The sequence below is a fragment of the Anser brachyrhynchus genome (genome assembly GCF_964034855.1).
Source record: "Anser brachyrhynchus genome assembly, chromosome: 2".
NCBI lineage: Eukaryota > Metazoa > Chordata > Aves > Anseriformes > Anatidae > Anser > Anser brachyrhynchus.
Genome location: NC_137695.1, coordinates 133,628,520 through 133,646,637, shown reverse-complemented (window position 1 = coordinate 133,646,637; position 18,118 = coordinate 133,628,520). Strand labels below are relative to the sequence as shown.

At 36.9% G+C, this 18,118-nt stretch overlaps 1 protein-coding gene across 1 annotated transcript in view; it reads left to right on the top strand.

Moving 5' to 3' along the window:
- LOC308190369 (uncharacterized protein) overlaps positions 1–18,118 on the top strand; it is an 87,599-nt gene that overhangs the window by 38,202 nt on the left and 31,279 nt on the right. Inside the window, exons 4-7 of the mRNA XM_080581682.1 lie at positions 8,870–9,042; positions 10,576–10,661; positions 12,147–12,234; positions 12,534–12,778. Of these exons, the coding sequence (XP_080437808.1) occupies positions 12,682–12,778 (97 nt within the window). The 5' untranslated portion in view covers positions 8,870–9,042; positions 10,576–10,661; positions 12,147–12,234; positions 12,534–12,681. The remainder of the gene's footprint in view (positions 1–8,869; positions 9,043–10,575; positions 10,662–12,146; positions 12,235–12,533; positions 12,779–18,118) is intronic.

The window sequence follows — 18,118 nt, the reverse complement described above, 5'->3', positions numbered from 1 at the left end:
TTCTGGATTTTGATTAAAAATTAAACTCAGAACTGTGCTAAATCTATCAGTGAATTTTATACTGAACTGGTAAGTCTGCGGCCTTTCAGATTTAGGTGCCCCCAGTCTGACTCTTCATAGTGGCTACACTTCTGTAATCAACACAAAAAGTCTTTTTTACCCCCTAAATTCACTATCACATGCAACATATGTCTTCAAGCTTTGCTGGAAGGGGAAGACTCATAGTGCAGTAGGTGATACTTAGCTATGTAGTTAACTGGAGCTCAGGAACATTTCAGTGAGGTGTTGAAGACTGCTGTGTGGTTGGAGGGTTAGCACCAGCAACAGGAACTACAGCAGCTGTCTGCCGTCTGCATCTCAACACTTAGGCTCGGTTTTCAGTGCTTTTAACAAGTTTGGTGCGTTGTGTTGGCTGAAGACATGCAGCTTGGGTTTTCTATTGATCTCTTGCATTGAAACGTGGCTGCAGTGAGAGCTGTGAGCTGGCAGCCACACAGGCAAAACTATGGGACTTTTGTCCCTAACCTGAGAGCTGAGTGATGACAACTTGGTACTCACCAGGTCATTCCTGTCTATACTGCCTCACTCCTGGCCACAGCACGGCTCTGCATGCCACACAAGGAGGCATGAGGTGCCTGGGTGTTTGCTGCCCAAGCAGCCACCCTAGGAAGAAGGTCACTAGCTACCTGGCTTCCTGGCCAGGAGTCCTCCGTGGGCTAGCAGGAGCTATGGCCCGCATGGCAGGCCAGGCCAATACTAGTACAGTTAGTACTAGCAGCTTGAAGGTTGAATTAAAATTGACTCAGGCTGACACGGTTAATTCCACGCCTGTAAGCAACTGCAGGGGAAATAATGGCAGCATTTTGGACATTTAAAAAATCATGTGCACTGATATGCAAAGTGTAAGTATGTGAAAATTCAAATGGTGCCCGGGGTATAGAAGTTTCCTTCTTGAAAATTGGCCTAGCAATTTTAAGGAAGTCCGGTTTTAGCATTGCAGACTTAACCCGGCAAAAGAACAAAACAGATGACTCCCCCTTCCCCAAACAAGCTATTTGCTTTTGTCTCCCAAGTCTCCACGCCCACAGTGTCCAGATTCTCCTGTTGCATAGAATGCAAGAAACTGACAGAAGTTTGTTGGTGTTTCAAAATCCAGGGAAAACTTTCAAGGTATGTTACCACAGTCAGTGCTTCCTATTGACATGTGAAGATATCTGAATTTTAATTTAAACCTGCTTTTTTGATGTTGTCATCATCGTTGTTCTAGCTTGTTCCACTCAACTGTCTGTTATTAATTTTTTCAAGGAACATAAACGAAAAATGAAAACACAGGGGACTCATTATTGTGTACACTGTAAGCAGTGTTTGTTTTTACCCTACACATCTCTAAAAGTGTGCATTACATAAACAAGTAATGTCTTGCAGCAGCTGAATTCAGGCCTCCCCCAGCTGCAATCAGAGTATCAGAAGATGGAACACGTCCAGCTGGTGGCAGTCCAAGCCTGTCCTGCTGAAGAGCTTCCAGAACTCCAAACAGCAGAGCCAATGCAGAAATGGCTTTGCACTAGAGCCTAAATTTAGTAAGGTTTGGGGTCATGTAAATACTGACTGGCAGGTGCAAATACCACCACGGGTGATCCTCCAGTGAGAAACTGCTACTACAAGATCCAAAAATACTGCTTTCGGGCCCATCATGTGAAGTGTTATCTCTCAACAAACTTGTTTCATGAAATCTCTGTATTTTTGAAAGATTTCACGTCATCATGAAAGCAGGCTAAACTCTTGGGTGATTCTATCTATTAGGGGATAAAGAGTCCAATGCTATAATCTGGGTTAGTAGGCTGCATTCAGCATCATCAGGAAATGGTTGTTTTTTTGTTGTTGTTTTGGTTTGGTTTGTTTTTTTGTTACAAGAGAAGTTGTGGTTGAAAGGAGACAGTTTTACCAGTGACACTTAGAAACAATGCACATAATTAGAGACCTGAGTAAATTTTTATATCAAAATATATGAAAGAGTATCTTCATTATCTGTTGTAATTTCTTATAATGAATGGCTGGTACCATATGGATTCTTCAGTATTTTGGGGTGGGTATGTTTTTATTCAAAAAATATATTTTTTTATATTTATGAACTTATTTAGATAGAGCTATGAATTGACTTTAAAAAATGACCATGTGAGAAAATACAATACTCTCACCTGTTAACTTTATGGAGTGCAAAGGTTGAGATATATTTAAAAGAATTTTCTATCAGTGAGCTAAGCAAATACTGATAGCATGTTTGTAAGCAGATGTTAACTGAGGTTAAGCAGAATTAGCAATACAAAACTGTTCAAATCTACGAGCAGAATTTAACCTTAGATATCAAGGTTTCTGAGAAACTGTGAAACAAAATGTGCATATTATTTAACCACAAGAGGTCATCCTAAGACTGCTGTAAACCACCGCCAGTTTTTTCACCTTCACTAGAAGAAATTGACTTGGAAAGAAATACACAAAAGGTTCTGGTGTTTTTAATTTGTTTTCAACTAATCTAATGTTAACAATAAAAACCACATATACTCAAAAGTGGCAAACAAAGTATTTCCGTTTTACATATATTTTTGCTACATCTACAGATTTTCTCTGAGCTTCCTCTTTTTTTTCTCTTTTTTTTTTTTTTTTCTTTTTTTAGCAGTGTTAACAGCCACGAGGTTAATGCTGATGATCAAATGATAAAGAATCAGCAGAGGAGTGAGTAAGGCGTGTTATGTGTTATACCAGTGGAATGTTGAACCTAAATCACATGAATTAAACTTACTCCTTTTTTCACAAGTACTCAAAGATAATAAAACAAAAGTCATTGAAGTCGTGATTGCACAATTGCTTACATATATAATCAGCATTATATGTGCCAGTTTCATTGTTATCAGTATAAAGTGCTGATTCAATGTGTGGGTTAAACAGATTTCTTTATCTCTGTGTATAGTGTGACTCTTTTTGTTTATATGTGGGAGATTTTTGACATAACACTCTATAATTCCTACACGATCTGTAGAAAATGCACCTCCCTTATATGGAAATCAGAAGTGTTTTTAAAAACATAACCTGTTGTCTACTTTCTTTCTTTCAGCTATTCTCCCCCCAAAAGTAAATTGGATAAAATACATACATATATTTAGATCAGCTAAGAATTATTAGGAGCTGTGCGTTAGACATTAAAACTGTTTTAATTTTCCAATGCAACTTAACAGTATACAAACTGATTTAGAGACTTTCAGAATGCAGTGTGTCCAGTGTTGTGGATTTTTTTACATACGTTTGTACTGGGATTGAAAGCCAAGCACATCAGAACTCCCTAAACTTCGTAAATGTTGGAAAGTCTGTGGTCATTTTCCAATGGAAGGATGTGACCCTTTCCTAAAACGTCTTCCAGAATATGATCAATTGAAACCCCTTATTTTCTGAAATAATAGTGGAACAATTTTGATTGCAGGGTGTGGACTGAGATTCTGCCTTTCTGAGGTGTTGAATACCTGCAGCTCTTGTAAGATGGATAGCAAATACATTTAGGTACCCTGTGCACCTTAGCACTCTAAGTAGCTAGAAACGTGCTACCATGGGTAGCAGAAGCGTAGCTCAGCTACAAGTACGACAATTATGCTGGTCCCCGTTTCTGTGCTTTGCTGAGCTGCATTCATACACGAAGAAATAGCCCATAATACAGCTGCATCTTGTGTGGCGGTTTCTCCCTGATGGGCAGCCCAGGTCCACCACACTGCTCTCTCACTCCCCACCCTTCAAAAGAAGGGGGAGAAAATATGATGAAGTATTTCAGGGGTTGAGATGACAACAGGGAGATCACTTGCCAATTACTGTCACAGACAAAAGAGACTCAGTGTAGGGAGATTAATGTTATTTACTACCTCTTGATAACAGATTAGAGTGGCGGTGAGAACTAAAACACCTTCTCTCCCCACCCACCCTCTTCTAACTCCTCCCTCGAGCAGCACAGGGGAACAGGGCCGTGGTCAGTCCACATTGCGTTGTCATTGTCAATGCTTTTATTGCTGCTCCTTCATGGTCAGTCTCTGCCCCTGCTCCAGCACGGGTCCCCCACGGGCGGCAGCTCCCCCCAGACCCCCTGCTCCTGCGTGGGCTCCTCTCCACGGGCTGCAGCTCCGGCCCGGGGCCTGCTCCTGTGGGGGCTCTCCATGGGCCGCAGCCTCCTCCAGGCCACATCCACCTGCTCCACCGGGGGCTCCTCCACGGGCTGCAGCGTGGAGATCTGCTCCGTGTGGGACCCGTGGGCTGCAGGGGGACAGCCTGCTCCACCAGGGGCCTCTCCACAGGCCGCAGGGGAACTGCTGCTGCGTGCCTGGAGCACCTCCTGCCCTCCTGCTGCACTGACCTGGGGGCTGCAGGGCTGCTTCTCACTATTCTCTCCTGCTGCTGTTGTAAAGCAGTTGTTGTTGTTTTATTTTCCCCTTCTTGAATCTGCTCTCCCGGAGACCCACCCAGTGTCACTCACTGGCTCGGCTCTGGCCAGCAGCAGGTCCCTTTTGGAGCTGACTGGAGCTGGCTCTGATGTGACGTGGGGCAGCTGCTGGGCTCTACAGAAGCCACCCCTGCAGCCCTCCTGCTACCAAAACCTTGTCATTTAACCCAATACACACTGAGTACTCAAAAATTTATTAAAATTGAGAATGATGATAGACTATACCTGAATAGACACAACCCAGCTTCCATGCTTTGTAGCTACTTCTAAAGCAAGATAAAGGGGCATGCTCATGCAGATCTTGTTGATAGCTAAGCCTTTATGCACAGGAGGCAGTATTTGTGTACCAACAACAGTTCTGTACCTAGCAGGCACACCCAGTGCTAACCCACCCAGTCAATTTACACGGCCTTTGCTGAGAGCCTTCACAGCAGTAATGCACCCCCAACTTTCCTATCTCAACTAGCTTTTCATACAATATACATAAAATGCATCTTTTATTCCTATTCCTTGTTAGAAGTGTTATTTTCATATTGGGTTCACAAACATCTCTCACTGATGTTATAAAATATCAAAGATCTTCCTTTTTCCCCTCCTACACCTTCTAAAGCTAATCAAAGCTAATCTAGCAGCTTTGTAGGTCAGCAAGCCTTTTTTTTTTTTTTTCTTTTTTTTCTTTTTGCTCTTTGTTCAAGGAATTACATGCCAGTGTAATAAGATGGATTTTATCAGAGACTTAAAGTGGTAAGTCTGTGGAGAGAAGCCAGCAGAAAATCATTATTGATAGATGTAAACCTAGAGAAAAGCAGATTTAAGAGAATTAACAAAGCTCTGGAATGCTTTCAGAAGTGAAGCTGGAATTTTACAAAACTTATGCACTCAGTTACAAATTTGGGCTACGTTAGTGTGAATAATTTGTACTTTAGGGGTGGGGCTGGCATTCACATGAACTCAGCAGCCTTCTGCTCAGGACTCAAGTTCTGGCTACTTCTACTGAGGACTGCAAGAATTCACATCCTGGCTTTAAGGCCTTTAAGCCGTTATCTACACAGTGTCAGGACTTTTTTTTTTTTTTGCTATCTTAATTTTTAGTCCTCTTACTGACAAGTTTTTAATGCAGATGAATACCCTTTTCTCTTCTTCATGAGCCAATTATTCCTTAACTGCCACAATCAACTGATAGTATCTTCAGATTCAGGTGTCATAAAGGTTTTATCCTTGATACATCCTGAAAGCAAAATAAGATTGACAAAACTTTAAAATAAAAAGTACACACAACTCAGTATGAAGTGCAAATGGTTCATTGCTTCCCCGCAGTCACAGTTCTCTGCTGTCTCAGTTCCCCCACCCTGAGGACTGCAACTTGAGTGGTTTCCTCAGCTCCATAACAGTTTATGACACAGACTCAAATTCTTAAAGTTAATTTTGCTGATAAAGTAATTGGACATTAAAATCTCTTTTTCATTGTCAGCTTTATCCACTTCAGAAACTGGTCAGAAGATGTACATGAATGCAAAATGCAGCCTTCTGTTAACATATCATGAAGCTGATGATAGATAACAGAAGGATACTTCATTTCTTGCTCTTTAAACATAACAGCTAAGCACATGAAGGCAACTGTGAATATGTTTGTTTTACAACGTGGGTCATACCAGAAGTCTGCTAGCTGTCTTTTTATGGCAGAAAATTGCGTATCATAATGAACAGACAATTGTAGAATTGGAAAAACAGTTTTTACTGTACTTTGAAAGGGTAGTTCCATGAAGGGTAGAGTTAGAAAGTATTAACTTTTGGATATAATTTAAATGCATTTATACATTATCTCAAAAAAAAAAAATGTTTCAGATAAAGTCGTAGCAGGTATTGTCAAAATTCAACTTTTAGCATTGGTTTCCAATCTAACGGATAGTAACATGTTTCTAACCACAATGAGTTCTTGTTAATTAATTATTAAATGGGAAAGAGCAGCTATACCTTCCACACATTGAAAAGAGATCCCTTATTATTTCTTCAGCCCTGTAATCTTGGTTGTTTCACTGGTTCTTACAACTTATGTTATTTTATATTCTACATATATTCTGCACAAATGTGCAATGCATCATTTAGAAATAATAATGTACACACATGCAAGATGAGCCTCTTCACAAGAGCTAACATGGGCTGTGATTTAACATGTGTAATAAATAAAATAAAATAAAATAAAACAAACAAACAACAAACCCTACCATAAATAGGTGATATTGGTGTCTAAAATGAACATTTAAAAAATACATATAATTATTTTTAGTATGTTATTCAATGTAAAACAAACAACACAATGAATTTGAAAATCAAATAGCCCTGGAGCTATTGTTTCCACTTCCTGACCTGACTGGAAACGGAACAGCCAGGAAGAAAAAAACGCCTTTCTGAGGGCATGGTTTTCTGATATTTTTAGCTCGGTTGACTTTCCCAGTGCTTAATAAGTGAAGATGATATTAATGTGTATTGCTGACAAATGCACAATTTAAGAAAAATGAATATGGGAAAGTGGCCATTCACAGGGATGGCTTTTATTGAAAATTGTAAGAATAACGTGAATTAGGATCAAAAAAGGAGGATACCATAAGATGGATAGGTTATTAAACATTGTCAAAAACTAGAGAGAAAATAAGATAGAAGAACTAGATTAATCGAGATTAGAGAGATTTTATTGCAAGAGAGAGCAACTGGGGAAGGGATGGACACTGAGATGTCTTCAGTCATTTGGGGTGAAGAGCATCTACATTCAGTTTCATGCACATTGTTATTACAGTTCTGCTTTCTACTTATTATTTTTATGTGTAATGGTTGTGAATAAAGTCTTATACCTTTGTATGAACTGCAAAATCACAATTCTATTTTAACACAGGAATGAATAACTCGGGAATTAGTTTGTTTTTTGTGGTTTTTTTTTTTTTTTGGTTGCATGAGTATTGAGGATGTGATTGATGCATACGTTGTTCAGCTTCAGACTTGAAGCCTGTTGTGTTGTGTTACAAATTTGTCACTAGATGGAGCCAGACACCCTTCCTAAAATGACATCAGCTCACAGCTGCTGTGCCGGGAATGATAAATACGCAAAGACATTCTAACATAAATCATTGTATATTGTAAATGGGGAATTTAAACTTGGAAATGTGTTTTTTATTATTATTATTCTATATGAATATTTGATTTCAATTTCAGATAAGCATTTTGCTAACTCAGATACCTCTTAAGAATTATTCAAACGTAGAATTATTATTTTTAGTTCTTTTTTTTAACCTCATCTTCGTGAGTGGTTCTTAACTGATACAAAAAGTAACTCAGAAAACAGTCCATATAACATTTTTTTAATGTATGTAACAAGAAATAAAAAAAAAAAAAAATCTGGTTTGTATGTTTTGTAGCTACATGTCTAGTTACAATTCTGTAAATGTCATTTCACATACATGTAAATGTAGGCAATCATTTCTTTATATTTTGTGTGAAAATCTCTTTTCAAGGTTGATTACTTTCAAACATAGTGATGTTTAAAAAAAAAAAATCAAAGCCCTTTCAATCACATCTCAAGATTTTTAATTCAAGAAATGCTGATGGTAAGGTTTAGAAATTTTCAGAATATAGAATTTGCAATAAAGAAATCCTCTTGATTCCTGGATTGATAATGATTCTTGATCAAAATTTAATGAATCTGTTTTCTACAGGACTATATTTTCCAAAGAAAGATGGCCATATAATTTTACAATAACATTTCAGGGTGATAGTTTTGTACTTTTTATAGAGTACTCAGTGATATCTTTTTGTTTTACATTTTAATACTTAAATTTCAGTTCACAGCTTGATTTGCTCCTATTATGTTTTCCCAGTTCTGTGGCTTCAGGCTTAGAAAAATAATACCTGAATGTGTAATTCTGACGATTTATGAAATGACTGAGGTTTTTTTCAGTTTTGCATTTGTGTGGTGTCTGATGTTTTTTAAGGAGCAGATGGTCATAGCTACATCATATAAAGTGAAATCAATGTATCAAATATTGTGAGTGAGTTTGATAATGCATTTGTTCATTTCCTACACATGTAGCAGAATTAAAGTTGTGTTTGTTTAATTATATAAAAGGACTAGAAAAGGAATAACCATCAGACACAGGAAAGACAGCTTAGAGCTGCTGCTGGAAAGGATGAATACAATAAATCTTAAATTAGAAAGAAAACAGAAATTATATTCTGTTACATTTTAGTAATCACCTTCTAACTGTAAGGGTTTTTTTTTTATATATAGATTGTTTGAGCTCTGATAGATGGGAATGTCATTATTTAATTAATCTCAGTCTTCAGTAAAATGTCAAATTTGGTTTTAAGCAATTATTGCTATTTTTTGATATTTGGTTGCAGAGATCTTTGTCCCTCTTTATTCATTCCTGGCTGAACAGAACTGTACTTCAACGTTACTGCACATTGAGTGGCTGAATGGCCAGAGCACGTAGTCAGAAGGACTTCAACACTAGAACTATGAAAGTACTATTCAGGGTAAAAGTTCTGAATATCACATTTTCCTACAAACCCAAGTAAGTACAAATCATGGGAAAGGTTACCTTAGGACAGTGCCTTCTTTTTTTACCTTTTCCAGCAAAGAGTCATATACTTTGTTCAAAAAATGTAAAAATATTTAACAGTGATAAAATATAATGTAATGCATGTGCTTCCTTTATTAAAATAAATATGCTAAACTTTCTTTAGTGCCAGGGCCTGCTTGTCCATATTCATATTTACCAAGGACAGGCGGGAAAGATGATAAAAAAAAATTATTCCCCATTATTTGCGTAGTTGGGATCTGATTTAGCATTAAAAAGTTAAAACATGGATTTCTGTGGCTGCAAACATCATGCACACTGCCAGGAGTATTGAATTAAACCCCTTGGAGTTTTGCATCTCAGGCCCTCTTGATCCCAGACCCAATCTGTCAAAAAATAAAGGTATAATGAGTTGCCAAATTTTTCCCACTCTTACGGACAGGATGAGTGCCAGGAAACAGATCAGAACTTTGTCTGACTTCAAGTAGAAGTTGATGTTGTCACAACAGTAATTGTAATAAAAGAAATATATATGAAAATCTTAAAATACCTTGAGAGGAAAGGATCTGGTCCACAGAGCCCATAAACAGCACGTTCATGTCTTCATAAATAGAAGCAGATTCACCGAACACAAACTTTAAGCTTTATAATAAAATGGGAGCTCTTGATGCAAACAGTTATAGAAAACAGGTAAGTAACTTGCTTAAAAATAATACCACGAAATATCTTTTTAATTACCGTGTCCTATGTATTATCTTGAGCAAATTATATTTATAGTTCCTTGCCTTTGGTATTATGAACAGAAGTCAAATATGGTGAAGGTTTAAGTTGGTACTATACATACAGTCTTTTCACTCCTATTGCTACCTGTGTGCACAAATGGTTAGAAATGGAAAGAACTCCAGTTACACAAAAGATCATTTACCAGGAAAAAAAAAATAGTTAGGTTGGGCTTCTCACAGTAAAAATTGCTTTTATTCATACTTCTCTACATCTACTACTGCCATTCCAGGTAAATCTATGGATTCCACTGAGTTACATAGAGTACATAAATACAGAAATAAGGAACAAGTGCAAGAAAAAGGTACTGCTGAACAGCAGCTGGTTATTGTCTTCAGTTTTATTCATAGAAAATATGGGATTTTTCAACATAGTTTGTGAAATAATATATTAGTTAGATACATTCATTTATCTACCAGTTTTTTGACCCAAGGAATTTAGTTGGACTATAACCCAGAGAACTTCCAAGTGGTATTCACAGGATGATGCTTCTCAATGACTTTGAAATATTCATAACTATAAAACAAGACACCATAACAGAAATCACTAAGATTTGTTTTCAAATGATTGTGATTTTTTTTTCACTGTTAATTTTAATGCTTTCCCTCCTCTTTCTTCTCTTGTTCTGCAAAGTAAATCTTAAATATGTATCGCTCGAGTACTTATCTGTTAAGTTCATATTCTTTGAGAGGCTTCTGTTCTCTGATATTTTTTCCATGATTAATCCATGATTGTTTTCTAATTCAGTGAAGCATATAGCTATTTCAGAATGGAAGAAGACTGTAATGAATGGCAGAGAATCAAAACTTTGGGGAAGATAACTGGGTAGTCCAGTAAGTACTTTACGAAAATATATGACCCAAATTTTCCAAAATGATTGCTCATTATTCCATCTTCCAAATCTTCTTTATCTGTAGGTAATGAGCTATAAATGCTGTGCCTCTGAAAATCAGATCCATAGAGGACAGTTCCTAGGCTAAAGGAGGCTGTAATGCAACCAATTCCCAAATGACATTGCTGAGACTGGTGTCCCAATTTTCACTTGTCTCTGAAAAGTGTGCCTCAGGGTGTCTGGCATGCAGTGACCTCAAATAGTGGCCTTTTCTGATTTTTTTTTTTTTATTTTTTATGATTTTATGCCTATATCTGCCTCACCAATCAAATCAAAATACAAAATACTGAGAAAAATGTTGAAAGACTAAATTTATTTGAAAGCACTGCACATTACTTAGGCTACTGCTAGTAGTATTGCCAGTATTATTTCACTAAAGATGAAAAAAAAAGGATAAAAATCAAAAAATGAGATGAGAAGAAATGCTGCCATATGAATGCTCTATGTTTGAGAGTAAGCTCTTGAAACTAGAATTCTTCTTATAGTAGCTACAGTTATTGTACAAAGGTCAAGCATTTGTCTGAGAACCTATGAACTAAACATCCATCTACAAATACAGGCATACACATACATATATAAAGTATTTTGGTAGAGGGAATTTATACAAGGACTAACTCAGAGGAAAGAATGGTTCATTTCTAGAGTTCTTGTTTTGTTATTCCTCGAGCTCTGTAGATGATGTCATATTATCCCCTTTGCCAACTAATACTGGTTTTCCACAGTTTATTGTTGTTTGTTTTGTTTTGTTCTGTTTGTTTGTTTTTGATGGGTTCTTTTTTGGTTATTTTTGGTAAAGTAATAAAAAATAAAGCATGAATATCTTTTAAAATTGTATCTTTTAATGAATCATCTAAGTATTTAAGTATCTAGACAGGGAAACAGTGCAAGTTTAGTTGTTATCAGATCTCTAAGACTTAGTGGCTTTAGTGAATGCAATTGAAACGCTGGCCCTGCAGTTCCTTTCCTTGCCTGTCCTGCTGTATCCTATACTTTTGTGTTGATCATTCTCTTAAGCCAAAATTATGTTTAGTTAGTAGGGAAGAGCCCTGAGGCTTTAATTCCGCTGTGGATACTTCATCTATTTGCACTACATGTAAAACATGCTGAACTAACAGAAAACCTTCCAAAACACTCTAGCTGCAGTAGTGTCAGAAAAATATCTGAAATAAATTAATGGCATCAAATGTGCTAATTTATAATATTTCACTATTTCATCAAATCTGTAGAATGTTCATGAGGTACTCAAAAACTGTGAGACAGAATTTCAAATAAATCTGCCGTCATAATATTCCTTGCACATCCCATTTCTTCCTCTGAAAATGAATATATATATATGTCTTGGATTAAAAGATAAAAAAATATATATATATTGAAATTGAATGTCCCTTTTTGGCTTATTTGGTGAAGTACTTTCTCTTTGCTCCAGAAAACACAAGATTGCATTACTACACCTTCACAATATCCCCTTCTGTAATAGCACAGGGGAGCTGGAAGGAACCTGAAGAGATCATCAGGTAGGAAAAACTGCTTCTGATTTCTGACAGATATCTGTCCGTCTTGTTCTTGAAAACTTCATGAGCAGTTTACTGCAGTGTTATGCTGGCCACAGCATTAGAAGGTTTGTCTTAATGTCCAATATGAATTTTCCTTACTGCAATTTGAATTTATTACTTGCTTGTCTTACTCACTGTGCACATGTAGAATAAAAGTTAATATTATTCGTACATATTCTTTATTCATATTTATGTATTATTATAACAGATGTTTTTAGACCTCTGATCTTTCTTTTTGCTCTCCTTTTGATTCTCTCCAGGCGCTTCACATTTCTCTCGAGGTACAGAAGAGCTTAAATAAATTTTTTCCCCATATCAGAACCAGAATGGATTTAAGATAGGATTAAGTGTACTCCAAAGGGAATTTCTGGATTTTATAAATGGTAACCTTCTAATAAGACTGTTTTAATGATGCCTACTGCACGTTCTTCATTGTTTCAAGTCTTTGAAGAATATTCAGGCACCGAAAAATATCTAACCTTTGGCCAGTTACAACATTCACAAGGTAAGCTACTGTTATCTCTGCTTCTCCATTCCAAAAATGAAATATTGCTCATGTTGACATAAATGAGCTAGTTTAGCTACCAAATACCTTCATAAAGTACAAGCAGCATGAGCTTTAGCTACAACAAAATTCCGTGTCATCAAAGCTACTTAGTTTTTAGTACTTGAACTAAACAGTTGTTCATCCTCCTTGTATTGTGCTGTAGACATGCTCTAATATCAAGCTCCAAAGAACAGGAAGATAAGCATATATCAGACTCAGCAGGACAGGATTCCACAACTGACTGCAAAATTTTTGCATACATTGGAGATCAGAGATTTCAATAATATATTCAGTTGTAATCAGAGGCAAGAATCATGTGGAAAACTATACAAGCATTTTTGTAATTCTGCATGTGTGTTTTTTTTTTTGTTGTTGTTTTTTGGTTTTTTTTTCAGCAAACAACAATTACTTTACGGTTTACACAGAATTATGTCCATTTGAAGTGATTTCAACGAGAACCTCAAATCTTCTGTCTCCTAAAAGTGGATTGTTCCTTTGGGGTATCTATTCCTTGTTGTTTAGACAAGCCACAGACAAGCTGAAGCTTCAGTGTGCTTTCAGAAGTTTCAGTGAGTGAAATAAGTCCCATTATTAGGCTACTTGCATCCTGAATCAAAAGACGGAAATAACTGGTATTAGAATTGATAATGATTTCATCTACAAAATCTAAATTCAGTCTAAATCCCTATGCCTTGCTTCAGATTACAAATTACATACAAACTGTCTGATTTTTTTCCCCATGGGCCGTTATGAATGGTTCACGTAGTCAGATTCTGGCACTGCTGGAAGTTTAGACAGAGCAGAGATGCAATTCAGATGCCATGGTCCTTAAGAGATAATCATAATACTCTGAAATGTCATCTTTCTATTTCTAAAAATTGAACACATCTTATTTCAGATTTAATTGGTTTTCGTTATCAAAACTGCTATAACACTTTTGGTCCTATGTAAAACTTCTGTAGTATAGCATCTTTTTCTATAAACTTGTTATGTAAATCTTGTAGCTTGTTGTGACTTTCCTTCAGTCTTTATAGGTTAACTTGACAAATAAGTTTGGCTTTGTTAACTCAAGAAAAAAAAAATACATTACTTCTTGCTGTGAACCTTATGGCGTAATGACAGAAATGCTGGCATATACATGTATAAAAACACAGAATTTATTTCAGTGCTAAGGAGTTGAAGCTGGTGATAACACTCATATATGGGAACTTGTGTTTTCAAAATTAGTAAAGGAACTTTAAATATTTATTTCTCACAGTGTGACAGTAAAATAAGTAGCTGTTAGCAATCCTCTTTTACAATGAGAAAAAATGCTTTCTAGAGAGCTAAAGATTTTGACAAGGTCACATGGGAACAATTAGCATATTATGCATATATTAAGCTGTAACCAATGCTTATTTTATTCCATCACTGAAGATAAGCATTAACAACCTAAGTTCAATTAAACAGAAAATTTGGAAAACATCTGAAAAATGTGAGGATTGCATTTTTTTATTTTTATTTTTTTTTGTCTCTAACTGACTGTTTAAGGCAGATGTCTATGGGTTAGTAACATTTTTTCATTGAAATTTCAGTTCTTTGTGCTAACATGAAATCGTCCCTTAGTTCTCCTGTATTATATAATTGTAGATGGGTTTAGCAGAAAATTTCATGTGTGTGAGAATATCTATACTCTTTCTCATTATTGAAAGCTTCCTGAAAGACCTCCCACGGACTTTTTAGAATTCTCTTGTCTGATATGGCCATGGGACTTCCTTGAGCAATGAGGACTGCTGAGAAGAGACAGAATTGACTGATGAAGTGATTAAGAAAAACTTTCCAACTACGTGAGGGAGATGTCATACCAGCTTCACCAGGGATGAAGTCCACAGCCCAAGGAAATAAATAAAGTGGAAACAGCAGCCAGGGCAGCATAACAGATAAGGCTGTTACAGTCCTCTGAGAAACAAAGCTACCATGGGCCCATCTGAAGTGTCTGTACATTGACACACCCAGCATGGGAAACAAAAAGGACAAAGAGATCCATGCACAGTCACAGCTATGGAATCATTTGTGTTAAAGAAAGGTGGTGGGAAAAGTCTACTGCAGGAGGTAGAAATAGGTTCTCTGGGAGAGAGAAGAAACACAAGGAAGGGAGGTTGTGTTCTACCTAAAGTGACTTAAACACATAGAGGTCTGCTCTATCGGAGGCCTTTCAAGAAGTTGAGAGTATTGTGGGCGGACAAGGAAAATGTCACATTTACCATTTTCTAGAGACCATTCCATCAAAAAGCATAAGTAGCTAAAGCCACTTTCACACTACTGAAATAAGTCTCCCAATTCCACACTTGGGTGACTTTAACCACCTTGATGGGTAGATTATATCAAAAGGAGGTGAACTGAGAACACATAGGAGAACACATAGGCTTACAGTCAGAGAGATCTCAACATATTGGGCGACTAGCCTGGAAGGAACTTCATGAAGTTCAACAAAGGAAAATGAAGTGCCTTTTGTCCCCTAGGGATTGAGTTACTCCACTCAGCAGAGTAAGAGGAGGCCAACTGACCAGGAGCTACTCTACAGGAAAAAAAAAAAAAAAAAAAAAAAAAAGGAGGTGTGGAGATGAGCAAGCAAACTGAACTTGAGTCAACAGAGAAGTCCAGTGTGGTAAGGGGTAACTATTTACTGTCCTCACAGGTCCAATAGAAATTTATAGAGAAAAAAAAAACCAGACTCTTCTTGGAGGTGCACAATAAAAGACGAGAGACTTCCCTACAAATTACAAGAGAATTTCTGACTAGGTGTAGGAAAAAAAATGTACAAGCACAGCCAAAAGTACTACAAAAGCAAACGAGACCTTGACTGCATCTACCCACTCAGAGAGCTGACTAGATTAACCTGGTACAAGCTGGAAAAAAAAAAGAAGCTCAGATGTAGTAGTCTTTATACTTTTTATAGTATATTTGATGAAGGAGGGTGATAGAAACACTAGGGACAATCAGTAATTGCCTTAGATATGGAGAAGGTCAAAAAAATTGGCCTGGGGCTGTGTGATTAGCAAGGTCATTAACAGTTTATGTTGACAATCTAATTTAGAAAGCAATAAATAGTTAAGACTAGCCCCTAGCATCATTGGAAAGGAGGGAAACACCAGGAGTTTCTGTCTGGACATGTAAAAGGCAGAGCCTGAGGTGGAACAGTTATGTGCAAGGGCCAAGATGCCAACAGAACCCCACGTGTCGAGCAGTCATAGTGAGTGCCCCATTCCCTCAGGTCCATGGTGCAAGTTTGTATTAACTGGCCAAGAGGAGCTGGGATCTGATTTGCAAGTGTGTGAGTGCATGTAGTAGAATAGAAATCTTGGAACAGAAATATTGCTTGCCTGCTATATCTGCCCTGCGATGTTAATACTTTTTGAGTATATGAGTGGTATGGCTCTGTTTTTGTGGCTACCTCAACCAATTAGCCTGTGACCTGTGACACCATTCTTGGAAATTTTTCAAAACTCAGCTAGAGCAACTTGATCTAATTTCAGGGTTGGCTCTGCTTAAAGCAAGGTTTCAGAATAGACATCCAGATGTCTATTCCAACCTAAAGTAGTCCATGATGTCATGACTACAATTTATAGTTAAAATTTTGAGTAGTTTTTTTTTTTTTTCCCTGAAAGATGAATCATTTTTTAAAATACATGGCTTTATTTGTTAGTGCAGCCACAGAAACTAAAATTTACAATAGTCAATATCCTATGATTTATGGGTGTATGATGACCATGTACTGTCATATCCTATATCCATCACATCCTATAATTTACATGGTTAAAAATAAAAATGGATTAGTAGTTTCTCTGTGTGATGAAATATTAATCATTCAGGAAGATAATGAAATACTAAAATGCATATAGTTTATATGAAATGAGCTTAACCCCCCAAAATATTTTTTTTACATTCCTTTGGATCCCAAGCTAGTAGATGTTGCATTGCATGTGTTTTCCTACGCAACAACCTCTCCAAGTTTCTTTTTCTTTAATATGTCTCTGGTCATCCACTCGGGGCTTTTTCACAAAACATTGGATGGAAATGTAAGTATATGTATCATGCACTGCATGGAGAGTGGATCCAACACATCTAGTGTATGTCAGACAAACTGCAAATAAACTTCTAGCAGAACCTGATACTTTCTACATGTGTCAGACTTAGTGTTTATACACAGTAGACACATGTTCAGAGAGTCCAGAGAAATCTGAGCATGGGATGGGGAGTCCAACACAGGTCTGTGAATGGCTGTTCTCATAGGCTTTCTGGCAATTTTGCAGCAACATCAGAGAAAACTTCTCTATTCTGAAGCATCTTGATATCCCCAATAAATCAATCCCCTTCTTTTCTTATCAGACAAAATTTCCAAGTGTAACAAAAAAAGGGACCACATGAAGAAAACAGGTTGCACATCCATAATCTTATGCTTACTACATATTCTGGGAGTGAAGAAAGGGTCAATATCTGTATTCCCCTGATAACATTAAAATAATCTGGTTTATGAGACATACACAGATCAATAGGGTTCTGGTCCAGGCACTACTATGTGACCCATTCCAGAGCTTCAAGTAATTCATGCTAAATTTTGTCATGGAGATTGGATTAAGGCTTGTGCATCTATAACAGTCATTAAAGGTCTTTATTGTTGACTCCATCTGATCATTTTTAGACTAATTTTGACTTGGTTGGTGCGTCATCTAGAGTGACTTCTCCAGTGGAAGAAGCTCTAAAGCAATGATAGAATTTAAACAGTGATGTAGTTTAGTTATTATTTCTGTTTTTTGTTTGTTTGTTTGTTTGCTTGTTTGTTTGTTTTTTAATTTGACCATTTAGGTTTGCTACCATGCTCTAGTGGAACATAACATATAGCCCTCATTGTTTTATTTTAATATATCACAGTGAATTAATAGGCAGTAAACATCTGGCAAGAAGAGAAGTAGGAAAGGAAAAACAAGTGATTATGGTTCTTTTTTGGTTATAGCTGATCAGAAGATAAGGCAAGAAATGAAAACTAGGAAATAAGAGTAGTACGAGTGATACTGTTTTATATTTAGGCCAATCCCTCTTTGTGTGAGGAAATCAAGAAACTCTTCAGGAGGTGATGCCTGAAAACTTGCATGAATGACAATAAAAAAGGATGAGGAAGATCATCTGTACAGATCAGGGTTTAAGTCAACACCTTGTGACCTTGTGTTCTTCTAGTATCATAATTTCCTAGGTTCCAAAAGATTATGAGTGACCTGGGGCATTATTTTAGTAACTGCTTGCTGCATTGGATATCCTGAA